At 47.1% G+C, this 15,185-nt stretch overlaps 1 protein-coding gene across 2 annotated transcripts in view; it reads left to right on the top strand.

Moving 5' to 3' along the window:
• Positions 1–15,185, top strand: part of Ngef (neuronal guanine nucleotide exchange factor) — a 91,041-nt gene that overhangs the window by 27,624 nt on the left and 48,232 nt on the right. Inside the window, exons 2-3 of one of the 2 annotated variants that reach the window (XM_046439773.2) lie at positions 258–577; positions 3,636–3,750. In XM_046439773.2, coding sequence (XP_046295729.1) covers positions 310–577; positions 3,636–3,750 — 383 coding nt within the window. In that variant the 5' untranslated portion in view covers positions 258–309. Of the gene's footprint in view, positions 1–252; positions 578–3,635; positions 3,751–15,185 lie in introns of both variants that reach the window. The other variant, XM_046439772.2, reaches the window with a different exon arrangement.

The following is a 15,185-nucleotide window of genomic DNA, read 5'->3' as shown; positions in this document are numbered from 1 at the left end:
TTTTCTCCAAAGTGCATCCTACAAATAGTATAAACAAGCCTCAATTATAAAATGATACATGAATGTATCCAAATTACAGTGGTTAAGCTGTAATTTTCATTGACAAAGACGTGGTTGGCAGGATGTGCAGATTATTCCAAATTTCATCAAATCAGATGGGAGTGTAATTCCATCCTCTGAATGGAATATTTAGCCCAATGACTAACTGAAAATTGTTCTCTTTCTATTCTAAAACCCTCAAAACCTGCAAAGTCTAGGGAGGTTGGTGACCTCCAGTCGTTCTGCTGAGAAGCCATTAGCTCTATTACCATGGAGACCGAGGAAATAGAAGATTTGGAAAAACCCTGGAGGAAATCAGTGAGTGATTCATGGAAGATTGACAAGGAATCAGCCAAGGTGAGACCTGAGCTGCTTCCAGAAAAAGAGGAAATGCCCTGTACTGAGCAGGAGAGCCAGGATACAGAACCCCGCCGCCACATTCCCCTGCAGAGAAACTCTATCTTCAACCGCACCATGAGACGCAGAAGCCAAGCTAAGGCCAGAGGCACCCCTGAGCGGAACTCCAGCCACCTGGCAGGTCAGTGTCAGGGTCAGAGGTCGCAGCTGCGCCTTCACATCCCGGGAGAGTGATTAGTGTGGAAGATTCTCACGAAATGAAAAGAGAATAAAAGGCACTGAGAATCACCAGGGGCAGGTCTAATAGGGTGGACCATTTTGAAGCCATTATCTACACAATGTGAATTCCCCCACATTGTGCTGGTCATGAGAGTCTTGACCCCAATGATACAGTGAGGCTGACTTTTACTTAAAAGACTCAACAAACTCTCCTAGCTGCATGTACCTTCCAGGAGGGGACTCTGAGCCCACTGGGGAATTTCCTCAGTGGTCACATTCTATCCTGTCTTCTCTCTTCTCTGAGGATCAGAGTTTCTGCTGTCCTGAAAACGAATGAGATTCAACCTTTGGGCCATCTTAGCACCAGGACCCCTTAGTCTCTTAAACCAGTTCCTGGCTCATTTTGTCTGCCCAAAACCTATTTGTTGAGCAGAATAAAGCCCAGAAGCCTTTACCCATGGGTGTGTGAGAGCTGCAGACCCCTTCCCTTGTGACCTGCCACCAGGGCTGAGTGGGCAGGGCAGGATTGCACGTGCGGGTGGTCTCCTGGCCCCTGGGGCATGGTGGATGCTGCCAGATGGTGCATTGGAGGTAGAACCCTGCTGAGGTCCAGTCACTCCATGACCTCATCCATAAAAGCTATTCTTCAGTGACCATCAGGTAGCTTTTGCCTTGAGTTAAACTACTTCCAGACAGAGATATAAACAAACAATGTCTGTGATTTCTCTCGATTCTGGGGTTGGTCAGGCCCTGTCTGGCCTGTTTTTCTGACCTCTGCTGTCAGCCAGTGGCTCTTTTGGGGCTGGAAGGCTGGAAGGAGCCTCAGCTCTCTGTGGTTAGCAAGTGGCCAAAGGAGGGCCTCAGCCCCACCCTGGCGTCTCTTCCTCCAGCCCTTCCTCCAGCTCGGGGGCTCGGGCTTCTTCACATGGCAGAGGAGCCTCAGAGGCCAAGGAAGCTGCAGGGCTCCTCGCACTTTCATCAGAGCATCGTGGTCACTTACAGTATGTTCTGTTCGCTAATCAGCTCCCAGGGCCAGCCCAGGTAAAGACCGATGGGGTAGACGGCCCTAACGCTCAATGACGGTAGAACTTGGGTTTGCTGGAACCTCCCAGAAACATTCACAAAATCCTGTGACCAGGACAAAGTGAAGTGAGAGCTACATAACTACGGAAGTACTCTAGTCACCGAGGCTGGTGATGGGGACTGAACACACCCTCTCCACACCCTCTCAACTTTGTGTGCTTGAAAATTTATATAAATGAAAAGTTTAAAACATACTTCACACACAGAGAAAGTTGGAGTCTCTGCCTTCAGGACCCCATGATATAATGATGTCACTTTCCTGCGAGCCACATGCCAAGGTGGAAAAGGTGAAGAATGAGACTTTTCTGGTGGGGTCTGGAAAGGTTTCCCCAAGAGGAGGGTGTTTTGGAGAGTCTTGAGGGATGAGTAAGGACCTGGCCAGACGGCAGTGGAAGCTAACTGGGTCAAGCACTTGTAGGTTCCCAGGGCTGTGTAGACAGACATTCCAAGGGCAAGCTCACCACACCTACTTTACATATTAAAACAGCAACAGCCCCAAATCACAGCTAGTGAGTGGTTCAGCTCACAGTGCAGTCCAGATGCTTCGAGTCCCCAAACCTGTGCAGACAGAGGAGCAGGCTAGAGGGACACTGTCCAGCAGAAATCCAATGCAAGCCACATGGCTTGCTTGAATTTTTCCAGTGGCCACATTAAAAGATTATGAAGAAGCAGGCAAAATTAATTTTAACAATGCATTTAATTTAACCTAATATATTCCAAATATTATCATCATATTGTAGAGTTAACTAATGAGATACTTTACACCCATTTTTTTTTACATTGTCTTTGAAATCTGTTGGATATTTTATATCCCAGTCCTATCAATTTATATGCCAACTTTTCATTGGAAATACTTGATCTGGATTTAGATTTCATAAAATGTACAGTCAGAAGAGTAGATCTATAAATTGTTCCAAATATCACTAGAAGTTTCCTAATCACTGAATCAAGTATCAGTTTTTACATTTTTATATGAACTAAGTTGAAGAAAAATGGATCGTGCGCTGCTTCAGCCACACCAGCCGTGTTTCAAGCATGCGATGACCACTGATGGCTAGAGGCTATCCTCTGGGGCAGAGTGGGCACACAGCCCAGCGAGCAGACAGAAATGCATGTGCATCTGGCGAGTGGGGGGGCAGGGTGATTTCTGCAGTAGGAGAAAAGGTGGGTGTGAGGCTGTGTCTGAGAAGATGGTGGAGACAGGGTCACTGGGGAAGAGCCTTAGATTTGCAGACTTTTCAAGACCATCCAGGAATGCTGACCATGATAGGGGATACCTTACCTCCTGTCACCTCCACAGGTACCACTGATGCCCAGCCCAGAGGTACAAGATGCACGGCTTTATGGTCAAAATGAATCCCTCATTTCTCCTCCCTAGAGTTAACTCCACAAGATGGCCCAGCATTGCCTGCCTCCAAATCCAAGGAGAAAACATCCTTTTTCATCTCTCTGATGAGAAAGGACACAGGACGAGGAACGTTAGGAGCAGACAAAACGAGCCGAGGCGGCTCTGGTCCACTGTGTAACCAGAAGACTCGTGCTCTGGGTCCACAGAGTGGGACTCGGATCTGGGAGATGCAGGACACTCCCCTGCTAAATGGGTGCCCTTCAGAAACATGCTCCAGCATTGCCTAATGGGCCCAGATGGACTTACTATTTAATGTTGAAAGGAACCAGACATCATAAAATCAGTTGAGAAAAGATGACAAGTTGTAGAGGATTTTTGTCCAGTGGAAATGAAAGTCCCAGGGGTTCTGGATTTTTTTGTCCTCTAAGACATTACCAGGTTTCCTTCAGGGGGTGAGAGGAGAAACCACCCTCCTCGCTGCCCTTACCTCCCCTTCCAGGGCGACAGTCATTGCTTCCCTAATCTTAGAATTGCCTGAAAAGGGGGAGATGAATATTTTCTAACTTGCTCCATTTCTTAAATACCACAGATTCACAGGAAAATGGGAAATCTATAAATGAGCCTCTGACCTTGAATCTTCCCCAGAGCAGAAAGCCTCTCTGGAGAATACCAATGCAGATGGGGCCAGGAGCCCAGAAAACAAGGTAAGAGCTGGCAGGACCTGCTCATGCAAAGATGTGTCAGGCATCAGTCTGCGGAGCCTGGCGGGGTGGGAGGGGGTCGTGTTTTAACAGCACAATTGCTTATGTTAAACACACACACACACACACACACAGACACACCCTCCACTATTTCCTTATTTAAAAATAAAAAGGACCAGGAACAATGCTGCCCACCTATAATCCCAGCTCCTCGGGAAGCTGAGGAAGGAGGTTCAAAAGTTCAAGGCCAGCCTGTGCAACTTAGCAAGACCCTCTCCCAAAATACAAAATAAAAAGGGTTGGGAGTGTAGCTCACTGGTAGAGCACCCCTGGGTCCAACCCTGAGTACTAGGAAAAAAAAAATTTGCTTTGCATGTCTGAGGACCTTGGTTCAATCCCCAGTATGGGAAAATACACACAAACACACACACACACACACACACACGACTTTTTTTCTCTTCCATCACAAAATTGAGAAATTTTAGATATTATGCATATTGAGAAATGGAAGAAAAAAATGGCCAGAAAGATAAAGGAAGGGGAGGGGCCAGGGTCCTGTACCTCCTTCCAGGGCACACCCCCATATGACCAGGACACTTCCACTAGACCCCTTTCCTTGAATGTTTCACCGTCTCCCAAAGGTGCCACTGGCTGGGGACCAAGCCTTTAATTCATGGGCCTTTGGGGGACACCTCCCCAAACCATGGCAGTCTCTCTGCTTGATTTGTGCTTATAAACGGAGGTTTCATGGTCTAAGTTTAACAGACCAAAAAATACCATCAGCACCACCAGCAAAACCCCACCTGGCGCAACACCAGTGAGCGTAAAGGGCACCAGAGCCCTTATCTCAAGCAGAGCCCCAACATTTTACCTCCCTGTCTTGTTGTGATCATCTCTATAGTTAGTGTCTTCATCAATCCCATTTTAACTACTCATCAAAGTCGTTTTATGTTACACTAAATGTGTAGATCTTGAGTCTACAGCTTGCGTGGATACTCCTTGTTGAAAATAAAACACACATATACACCCCTTGACCATCAACCAGACCAAGTACACACATGCCCATTGCCCCAGGAGGACCTGCAGGCCTCTCAGACGTGACCATCTTCTGCCTTCCAATGCCATGACGTTAGTTTCATGGGTTCTTAAACTTCACGCAAATGGGATCACACAGTGTATACCCGTGGTGCCCAATTTATTTTGCTCAACATAATATTTTTTAGATCCACGTGGATGAGATTTTCTCATTTATTGCTAAGAAATAAGACCACAATTTATTTATCTGCCCATCCTTTTTTTGTTTTTGTTTTGTTTGGGGTGCTGGGGACTGAACTCAGGGGTGCTTGACCACTGAGCCACATCCCCAACCCTTTTTATGTTTTGAGACAGGGCCTCACTAAGTTGCTAAGGCTGGCTTTGAGCTCGTGATCCTCCTGCTTCAGCCTCCCAAATTGCTGTAACATCCCTAGAAGAGTCTTTTTGTGGACATACACCTTCATTTTTCTGAAATACAAATCCAGGAGTCCAATCGCTGGGTCTTAGGGTAGGTGTATACTTAACTTCATGAGAAATAGCCAAATAATTTCCAAATGTGCTACATGCTTGTACTCTGGTACCCACTCACCAGCAAGGAATCAAAGATCCGGTTACTCTGTATCCTCTGCCGCACTTGGAACCGCCAGTCTTTGTAATTGTACCTTTCTAGTACATTGTGGTTTCTCCCTGTTGTTCCAGTGTGCGTTTCCCTGGTGACCACCATGTTGAGCACCTCTTCATTGGCCTTCCATGGGTCTTCTTTTGTGTAGTGCCTGTTTATTTGCTGATTATTCATTCCTTATCTTTAATTTATAGTTTTTTATTTATCAAATGAAAGTCCTTGGTCAGATAGTCCAAATATATTTCCTACCAGTCTATAGCTTCTTTTGTAATGAGCAGAAAACTTTGATTTTGAGAAAGACTAACTTTGCAATCCTTTTTATTGTTTATCATTTTCTATGTTACCTAGGAAATATTTGACCACATCAAAGACACGAAGCTATTCTGTGTTTTCGCACAGGAATTTATGTGTTCAGCTCTCACGTTCATGTCCCTGTGGTCCATGGGGAGGTCCTGTGGCTCCAGAACCACCTAGTAAAAGGGTCTCTGTCTCCCTCAACGAATCACACTGATGCCTTTTTAAAAAGTTCCCTGTAGATATGTGGGTCTATTTCTGGACTTGATTTCTGTTTCATTGATCTAATTATCTATCCTTATGCAAATACCAGAGTGTCTTAAATTCTGAAGCTTTTTGCAAAGTCTTGAAGTCTGGTAGTGTAAGTCCTCCTACTTTGTTCTTTTTAAAGATAGTTTTGACTATTTTAAGTCTTTCATATTTCCATATACATTTTAGAATTGGTGTGTCAATTCTACCCCCCCCCCCAAAATATCTGCTAAATTTTCAGTTGAAATTGCACTGTTCTCATAGATAAATTTGGGGATCCTTTACACTTAAATACTGGCATTTAAAATCATTTAATCTACAAACACATCTTAGCTTTCCATTTACTTGCTTATTTTAAAAATTAATCCAGCAATGATTCATAGCTTAAAAGCTTTATGTATATTCTAATTAAATTTGTTCCCAGGTAATTTATGCTTTGTGATCCTATTTTAAAAGCCAGTGTTTGTGATTTCATTTGTAAATTGCTTTTGAGCAAAATACATTGGTAGTATGTAAAAATACAATTAATTTTTCCACATTCACCTGGTAACCTGTGGTCATGATGAACTTGGTTATTACTTCTCCTGGTACATCCCTTTGGATTTTCTGTGCACACAGTCATGCCATCTGGGAATACAATTTCACTCTTTCTTTCCAGTCTTCATACCTTCTATTTGTTTTTCCTGCCATATTGCACAAATAAGGACTTCCTTTACAATGCTGAATAGAAGTGGTGACAGCAGATATCCTGGTCTTACTCCCTGGTCAAGGTCACTTTGATTGGGAACATCTGAAGCCTACTCGTACTTTTTCAAGTGAAAGAGGTAATTGTAAGAGTGCTGAACTCTCAGAGAGTCCAAGTGCAAGAGAAAGCTCCTCTTCACAGGAATGGAAAAGGCGTTGAAGCCAGGGCCGCGTTACCCTGTTCTCCAGGGTCACAGGCCCACGGCTCCTTGCTTCTCCGTGTCCTGTTCTGTTCTCCTACCTCTTTCTCAGACCATCTTCTCCTGCCTGTCAGCCTGCGCATGACCTAAATGGCAGCCTTTGCCAGTAGGATCCTTCAACTCGTCTCCCCAGAGTCTGGGAGCTTCTTTTCATTTGTCTTAGAGAAAAAGAATTTCTAAGCAACAGAGTTGATTGGCCATCCTTGAGTCAGATGTACATCTCTAGAACAATAAGCTGAAAGGACCAGGGCAGGATTAAAGGGCCAGTCCCCCTTCCTCAGAGGGAGCTGTGGGAGAATCAAGGAGACGGGGCATTATGTAGAGTCTGGTCTCACACGTGACAATGCCAAGGGTACCTGGGCGAGGGGAGAAGCAGGAGCAGAGATAATGAGTGGGGCTGTAGAGAAGGATTGGGGTCTTCGAGACCAACGTGGGTATAGAAACCTGTCCCCTAGAGGGTTAGGAGCTTGGGTGGTACTGATATAAGGCGGGTAGTCAGTGCCTCTTTTCAGAGGTTCTGAAATTGTCCACAGCTCACCCAGGGGCATTCTGCAAGTCCTCTTCCACACACCATCAAGCAGTGAGAGTCACGGTGCCACAGGACAGGGTGGCAGGAGAGAGGCACAGTGGTGGTAGAAAGATGCTCTATACAGAGGATTATAGGGGAAGAGAAGTGCTGGGGGAGATGGGGACCGACATTTGTTGAGCCCTGTTATACACACTCTCATTATTCCCAGTTCACAGAAAAGAAAATTCAGTGCCTGGCTAGAGGTTGTATGGCTAATGAGACAGCTAGACCATGAACACAGAGACTCCTGACTCCACTCCCCGGGGTCTCCCATGCCCAGGCCGCCAATGGGGACATGGCCAGGTGATCTTGGCTGTTAGAAGGAGGCTGTCCCTGTTAACCTGGCTGCAGAGGGCAAAGGCCAGAGGCCTAGGGTTCCCTCACCCCCAGCCCAGCGCTGGCCTGGTTCCTCAGAGACCCTCAGCCAAGTCAAGATGTCATAAGTTGGGTCTTTATTTACATAAGTGCGATGTCATAAATCAGGGTTCTAACCCCCCAAATCATCGCATGCCATGAAGACACCAGATTTATTTGAATATATATAATGCTCACTATTTATGTATTTATATATATTATATACATAGTAAAATAGCATGTGCTTTCATAACCTGATATTTAGTATATACAACTAAGTTGCATCAGAAAACTTCATGTGGGCAATTTTCCTGCATCAGCTGAGTGAGCATCAGCCTTCCTTTCCCCGGCAGCACCCGGGGGAGCTGCAGGAGCTGTCCATCGCTCCGAGGATCCTCAGCACTGAACATCAGTGTCACACCAGGGCTGTGGCCCTAGGTTGCCACAGCTCTGCTCTAAATGGTTGAGCCCTACTCCCTGGTTATCAAATACTGTGACTACTGTCCTGAATCCATCTCAAAAAATGCCATAAGCTCTTTTAATGTCGCCAAAGACTCATGCATGGTACTGTGAGTCTTTGCTGATGTTGGGAAAGGACCAGTGTCCATGCTGGCCATGGCATGTGTTTCAGGAAAACATGTAAGTGGCCTATGAAGTTACCCTGGGGCAGCTGGCCATAGGTTCATCAGCGTTTGTTTGGGTTGTTCATTCTGAGAGTCCTGCTGTGAGAATCTGTAAATATCGCAGACCAATACTGAAGTAGTTGGGGGCTGCTGTTCCGGGGGTTAGTTCATTTACAAGCCTTCAGGGCAAGACAGGAGCTGAGGAACCGCAGCCTGACACTGGCCAGTCTGTAGCTCTAGCTGTCAGTTTACAGGAGAGAGAGCAATGGATTAAGACTCCACACAACGCGATCCAAATAGGGGGGTGCACCCCAATTTCTCATCAAACTGCAAAGAAAAAAATAAACAAGAGTGGGAGGAAGCCGTTAGAAGACACTAAAGAAAAATGGAGTCTTTACAGGGTGGAAATCTTACTTGAACCCTTTTACAAATGAACGACCTGCGACCCGTGGGGGGAAGATTAAAAGACAATCGGGGAAGTTTGAACTCAGACTAGACATTTGGTGATGTTAGGGAATTGTTCATTTCCTTGGGCATCCTGGTGGTGTCATAGTGGGGTTTTAGCTACGTGTAACTCTTCCTGTCTTTTAGAGATACATCTTGAATGTTTTAGATGAAATGATATGATGTCTGGCATTTGCTCCAAAATAATCCAAGCCAGGGAAGGAGTGGGTGGAAGTGGAAGTGAAGGCCAGGAGTTGAGAAGTGTTGGAGCTGGGTGGTGAGTCTTTGGGGGAAATCATTATACTTTTCTGTCTACTTGGGTATATGTTTTTTAAATTTTCCACAATAAAAAGTTTAATTTATATCGAGTTTATTTTTAAAAGATTAATTATTTTACTTTATTTTTGAGGTGCTGGGAATTGAGGCTGAGCCTTGCACAAGTGCTCTACCACTGAGCTCCACTCCTGCCCACTAAAGCTTATATATATATATATGATATATTATATATATATCATATATATATATATATATATATATATATATCAGGGGCTTAAGTAAAGTGGCAAAATCATCAGCTCTTACTGTTGACCATGGCAGCCCCAGGGGCATTGATTCCAGGCTCCTCAAGGGCAGGCCCACACCAGGTTTTGCTCCCTCCTGGGCACCTGGCACAGGTCTGAGACACACTAGAGGAGCTCCGCCCTTGCAAATGATTGACACATGCACACATGCAGACTCCTGAGCAGATTGTGACCTTTGATCTCTTGAAGACACAGCTATGCAGACTGGTCCAGAAATGACCCAGGACTGTGGGGAACAAGGCTCTTACAAAGCCAGGTCACAGTGTCACCAAGACAGGGGACTGCTCCTGCAGGAATGTAGCTCCCCTGACTCAGGGCTCACCTGCCTTGCTGCCTGTTAGAGAAAAACTTTCCTTTTACCTCCTCTGTGCAGTTAGGAGACCAAATGCCTCCCAGCGAAGGCACTAAGGGAGCCACAGGAAGTGACTTTCTCCTGGCATGCCTCCACCCAGGTGCTACCTGAGGTCCCCACACAGGTTCCCCCACCACCAAGCTTGTGGACCGTAAGCAAAGGCACTGGCCGGTTGGAAGAATCTCAGGCCCCTTGGACACAGTGACTGAAGGGAGGCTGGGATCTTCCATCTCTGAATTTGTTCCTATTTTTACCCTGTCTCAGAACAAATATAACTGTGACTTATGTTTCACAGTTTATGCAGCTAATTTCATATACTTTTGACAGCTGTATCTTATTTTCAGCAGTTCTGAGCTTTGTTCCCTTCTGGAAACTGAAGGGGTGCCTTCCCCACCTCCCCACAAGGCCTCATGGATGTGGGATGCAGGGGAGGGGCCCTCTCAGGAGTGGCCCTGAGTGACACCTGACCTCACCCAGGCACTGCCCTGCTGGCGACAGGCCCAAGCCCACAGGGGACCAGAGAGAGGCTCAGGAAGCTTGCAAGGCATGGGACGGAAGGGGTCCAGGGGACAGCCTCGTGGACGCGCTCATTCCTTGCCGTTTACAATGATAATAGTGACAACAGTAGTGACGATGTGGGCGCAGGGGATTTGTCCACTGGCTGTAGCATCTTTAGTGCTCTGGGCCACGGGCCTCTCCCCCCTCGCCACGTCGCCCGTCCAGGATCACTTTGCCCTCTCCTGCTTCCTCGCGCCACTTTCCCTGTCAGTCCTTAATCTTCAGCCTCCTCACTTCACCCTGAAGTCCTCCTTCACTCTCCCCGTTGTGATCGCCTTTCTATGTCCCCTTTGGGTCTTAGCTTATGGTTACCTTATCACAGTTCAGACCCTTCCCTTCAATGCCAGATCCTTCCCCCTCTTACCTTGCTGTTACCTTATTATTTAAATTCCTAAGTTGTTTTTGTTTTTTTGGAGGGGGTTACTTATTTGATTTCTTATTTCTTTTTAACTACAAGCCTTTATATGCTCTTTTATTTTGCTTACTTGACTGATGATAACTGACTTTTCAGTAACCTAAATCTAAACTGATTTAACTATTTTTCTTAAACTACTACTTTATGCATAATGTTAATTACTAAGTTCCTTCTATTAGTCACAGCCTGTAGCATGTTGGTCATATCTTTTTCTAATTTTTTGGAAGTCTTAATCTGAAATTTTCCCCTAATGGGCTGGCTCTGGGGAGGGCATGGAGGGTGGAGGTTGTGCACTGTGGGCCTGCTTCTCTCAGCTTCGAAACCCCACCTGCCCTGCCCTGCCCTTAGGAGCTTCAGCCAAGTCTTGGTGGCAGGTCCTGGTACAGGCAAGAGAACACTGTGGTTCAGTGGACTGGGCTGAGGTCCTATTCATACAGTGTCTTGGTCTACTTGCTGTTGCTATAACAAAATGCCTAGAGTGGGTATTTAAAAAGAAAAGGAATTTATCTCTCAAAGTTCTAGAGGCTTGGAAGCCTGGAGGTGTGACCCTACATCTGGTGAAGGCCTTCTTGCTGCATCGTGACATAAAACAGGACATCATGTGAGACGTGGTGACGTAGACCAAGACTGCCAGCTCAGGCCTCTCTTCCTCTTCTTGTGAAGTCACTAGACCCCATCCTCATGATCTCATGACCTCCTCTAATCCTCATTAACCTCCCCCGAGGTCCTAGCCCAAGGCTGATGATGAATGAATGAACCAATGAATGACCTGCTGCAACCTCCCCGTCCAGGTTACAGAAGAAAGCCCTCACTTTGAGGTTGAGGTTGGGATGCCAGGGCCCAGCTCCTGAGGGTTCCATCGACACTACTCTGTGCAGTAGGTGTTCCCACAGTGGCCAGTGCACAGCCTGAGCTGCCTGGCGCAGCCCTGACCACAGATGAACGTGCTTCTGGGACGGTCTGTGCTTTATCCATCCCGCAAAGGAAGGAGGATAGTCTTGCAGTCGGCTGCTGGAATGAAGAGTGTTTTGGGGGGCAGATGCTTCACTCCTCTGACTTGAGGCATCTATCAGTTTGTGTGTTCACTCAAATGACAAATATTTACTGAGCACCTCAACAGTTCTGACTGCTGGCTCCTATTGGAAGATTCCTTATTTGGTGACTGAGGGTGTCAGCCGCCACTTCCCAGATAACCTCCCAGGAAGCCCCCAGGCCACAAAGCCAAGTTCCAGGAGCCACAGTTGGGCCTTAGCGGTGCAGCTCTGATGCACGCCTGCTTGGAATATTTCCAGGCCCCAACCACCTCATCATGCCCCACGGAGGGATCTGCATGTGTCCTGGAGCCTGGGATGATTTCAGGAGGAGATCCTGGCCCCGGACAGATACCCTGGCAGGCAATGGGGACATTGAGGACTGTAGTCCCACTTCCTAAGCTTTATTTATGAAGGTGCAGGTGTCAATGTCAGCAATAATGTATTTCACACCTTTTTTTAAAAGAATGCATGTCAGTCATCCCCTGGGTTGATCTAGCAAGTTGGTTGTGTAGGAATAGCTGTTTCAAAGCTATCTGGACAACATCAAGAGGCAGTACACTGCCAGGTGCAGTGGCGCATGCCTATAATCCCAGAGGCTCCAGAGGTTGAGGCAGGAGGATCCGGAGTTCAAAGCCAGCCTCAGCAAAAGCGAGGCACTAAGCAACTCAGTGAGACCCCGTCTCTAAATAAAATACAAAATAGGGCTGGGGATGTGGCTCAGTGGTCAAGTGCCCCTGAATTCAATCCCCAGTACCAAAAAAAAGAAAAAGAAAAAGAAAGAAGAGGCAGCACACCAATCACTTTTTAAGTGTATATTGATCAAAACAATTGATCACACTCCCAAGACTTTCCAGCAGCAATAAGATGGCAGAGTCAGGAAATAGGGACCCCCAAATTTTGTGTGGTGAATAACAGCATTTCCAAGTAGAGAGTGACGTGAGACAAATCGAAGGAAGATTAGAAAGTGTAGCTGTCACCAAGACAGGAATCAGTATCTCTATCCAAGGGGATGCGTTACTCTTGGAGATCAGCTATGGGAATCCTGGGGCTTATGTCCTCAGGGGATGGGAAGAGCAGAGTTCAAGAAAATAAAGTGAATGTGGTTGGTCCAAGGTGTTCTTAGGCTGAGCGCAGTGGTGCACATCTGTAATCCCAGTAGTTGGGGAGGCTGAGACAGGAGGATTTTGAGTTCAAAGCCTTAGTGATGCCCTAAGCAACTCAGTGAGATCCTGTCTCTAAATAAAATATAAAAAAGGCTGGGGATGTGGCTTGGTGGGGGAGCACCCCTGGGTTCAATAAAAAAAAAATGGAGATTACATTCTACCAGATTGCCACAAGGAGCCAGTGAAGAGCGTATGGACAGCAGGCTGAGGAGTCCTAACACAGACAGGGGCTCAGTAAGTAGTGTCCACTGGAGCTGGACAGCCTGCTCTCCTTCACTCCCTCACTAGAACATGGTTCTGAGGTCCCGTCCTGGGAGTTCATGCATACATTTCCCAATCTCAGTGGCCGCAGTCTGGCTTTATTTCTGAAGATCCGCCTTAACCACCAGGCAGAGTGCTGGCTCTGTCTGAGGCTCCAACCCCAGCACTCTGCCTCCAACAGAGTCCTGCTAAGGCCACTTGAAGGCCCCACAGCCCATCTGTCCTTTGGAGAATCTGGCTTCACCCTGCACTGCGCCACGCTGTCCGAGGGCTGGGTGCTGGGACTTCACACCTGTGTCTGCCCTCTACTCTTGAGCTCTGGAAGAACATCTCCACTGAGCTGCACCTTAATATCACACCCTGGCCTGGGTGAAGCCATGCCACAAAACACGGCCACTCCAGATGCCCTGCCACGGTGACTACAGCAGCACCGCTGAGCATGTCATTCTTCATGCAGAACAACCCATGGGAAATGACTTGTTTCACCCCTAAACAAGGAACTGGGGGATGGAGAGGGGGTGTGTGCTGGAGGGAAGATGTGGCCCTCAGCACCCTGGTGGTTCCAAGAGCAGCCAGCACGTGCTACCCTGAGAGAGCGCCTGAGCCTCCCCACTTCCTCCTCTCTCTGACATGCTTAATTGGCGCTGTTGGCCCTGAACCTGACATGCCAGTCATGCAGCTCTAAAAGCTCTGAATTAAGATCCTTATTTGCAGAGTAGAAGAATAGCAGCTCTATTTGACCAAGTTTAATTACGATGCCAGGATCCAGGTCTTCTCGGGCTGCAAAGTCACGTGTGTGCCAAGAAGGCAGTGCCACCTTGAATTGCAGGCAGCTACGAATTGTGTGTGAGCAGAATAAATGAGAAGGGGCTCCAGGCTGGCTGTCAAACAGCAGATGAGTCTATTATGTCTAAAAAGGACCACAGGACGTACCTAGGTTAAAGCCTGTATTCTGCAAGCAGCGCAAGGCCTCCTGGAGAGGTCTAAAGGGACAGTAGCTTTGTCAGAAAAGTCTCAATACCTATCCACTTTGGGATCCACTTGGTGAGTGCCAACATAAAATGGGACAGTGGTAATGGTTGTCTTTGTCACTTTCCTGGCTCACCTCCAAGTTGGCCCCTGATGGCCGCTTAGCCCAGGATTCACACCTTCCTTCAGGAGTAGCATCAACTTGTGTCCGATCACCCGCTCTGGCAGCTTCCATGTCTTTCCATGTCGTGGGGACACTCGGGAGCCCAGGGAAAGGCCCACATGGGGAAGAACCAAGGTTTCCAAGCAGATGCATAAGCTTGGAAGAGGGGCCAGCAGCTTGACCACAGTCTCAGGGAGGAGTGAGAACCACAGGCTCCCTGACCCCTAGGAGCTAGGGGCCAGAATCAATGTCACTGTAAACCGCAAAGTCTTGGAGATGCTTATTACACAGCCAACAGCCATAGATAACCAATTCATTGGGAAGAGTCTAGAAACAAGGAATAGAAGGTAATTCCACCTTCACACATCCCATGCTAGGCAGAATGCTGGCGCCAAATCCCCCTGACTTCTACATTTCCCCTGTCCCCATGGCAGGGAGGTGACCTGCCCTCCACTGCCTGCACTCTTCATGGTCTGAGGCAGCGAAGGGCTGTTGCCACAGTAGCAAATCCTAGCTTCCTGACTGAAAAAGTGGGGTGCGGCTGGGCCTTCTCCTCCCTGTGCCCTGCTTCCCAGCTCCCTCCCTAGTTCTTCTTCCAGCTCTTCCTTCAAGAATCACTGCGCTGACTCTCAAGGGCACTTGACCCAGGGTTAAATCCAGGCTCCCAGAAACAAGAAAAGGGGTGTCTTACCAAAATTTCCCTTGAAGATTTCCAGATTCTTAAAGAAATACTTCTATTCCCAAAATTAGTGATGATCGTTTTTAAACAAAGAAAATAGAAGTTTACAACTTTAAATATGTCAACTTTC

Source organism: Marmota monax, unplaced genomic scaffold, assembly GCF_021218885.2.
Source record: "Marmota monax isolate L192 unplaced genomic scaffold, Marmota_monax_Labrador192_F-V1.1 WCK01_AAM20220418_F8-fsc00041, whole genome shotgun sequence".
NCBI classification, from domain to species: domain Eukaryota; kingdom Metazoa; phylum Chordata; class Mammalia; order Rodentia; family Sciuridae; genus Marmota; species Marmota monax.
The sequence above is the reverse complement of the archived record's forward strand: the minus strand, read 5'-3'. Positions and strand labels throughout refer to the sequence as shown.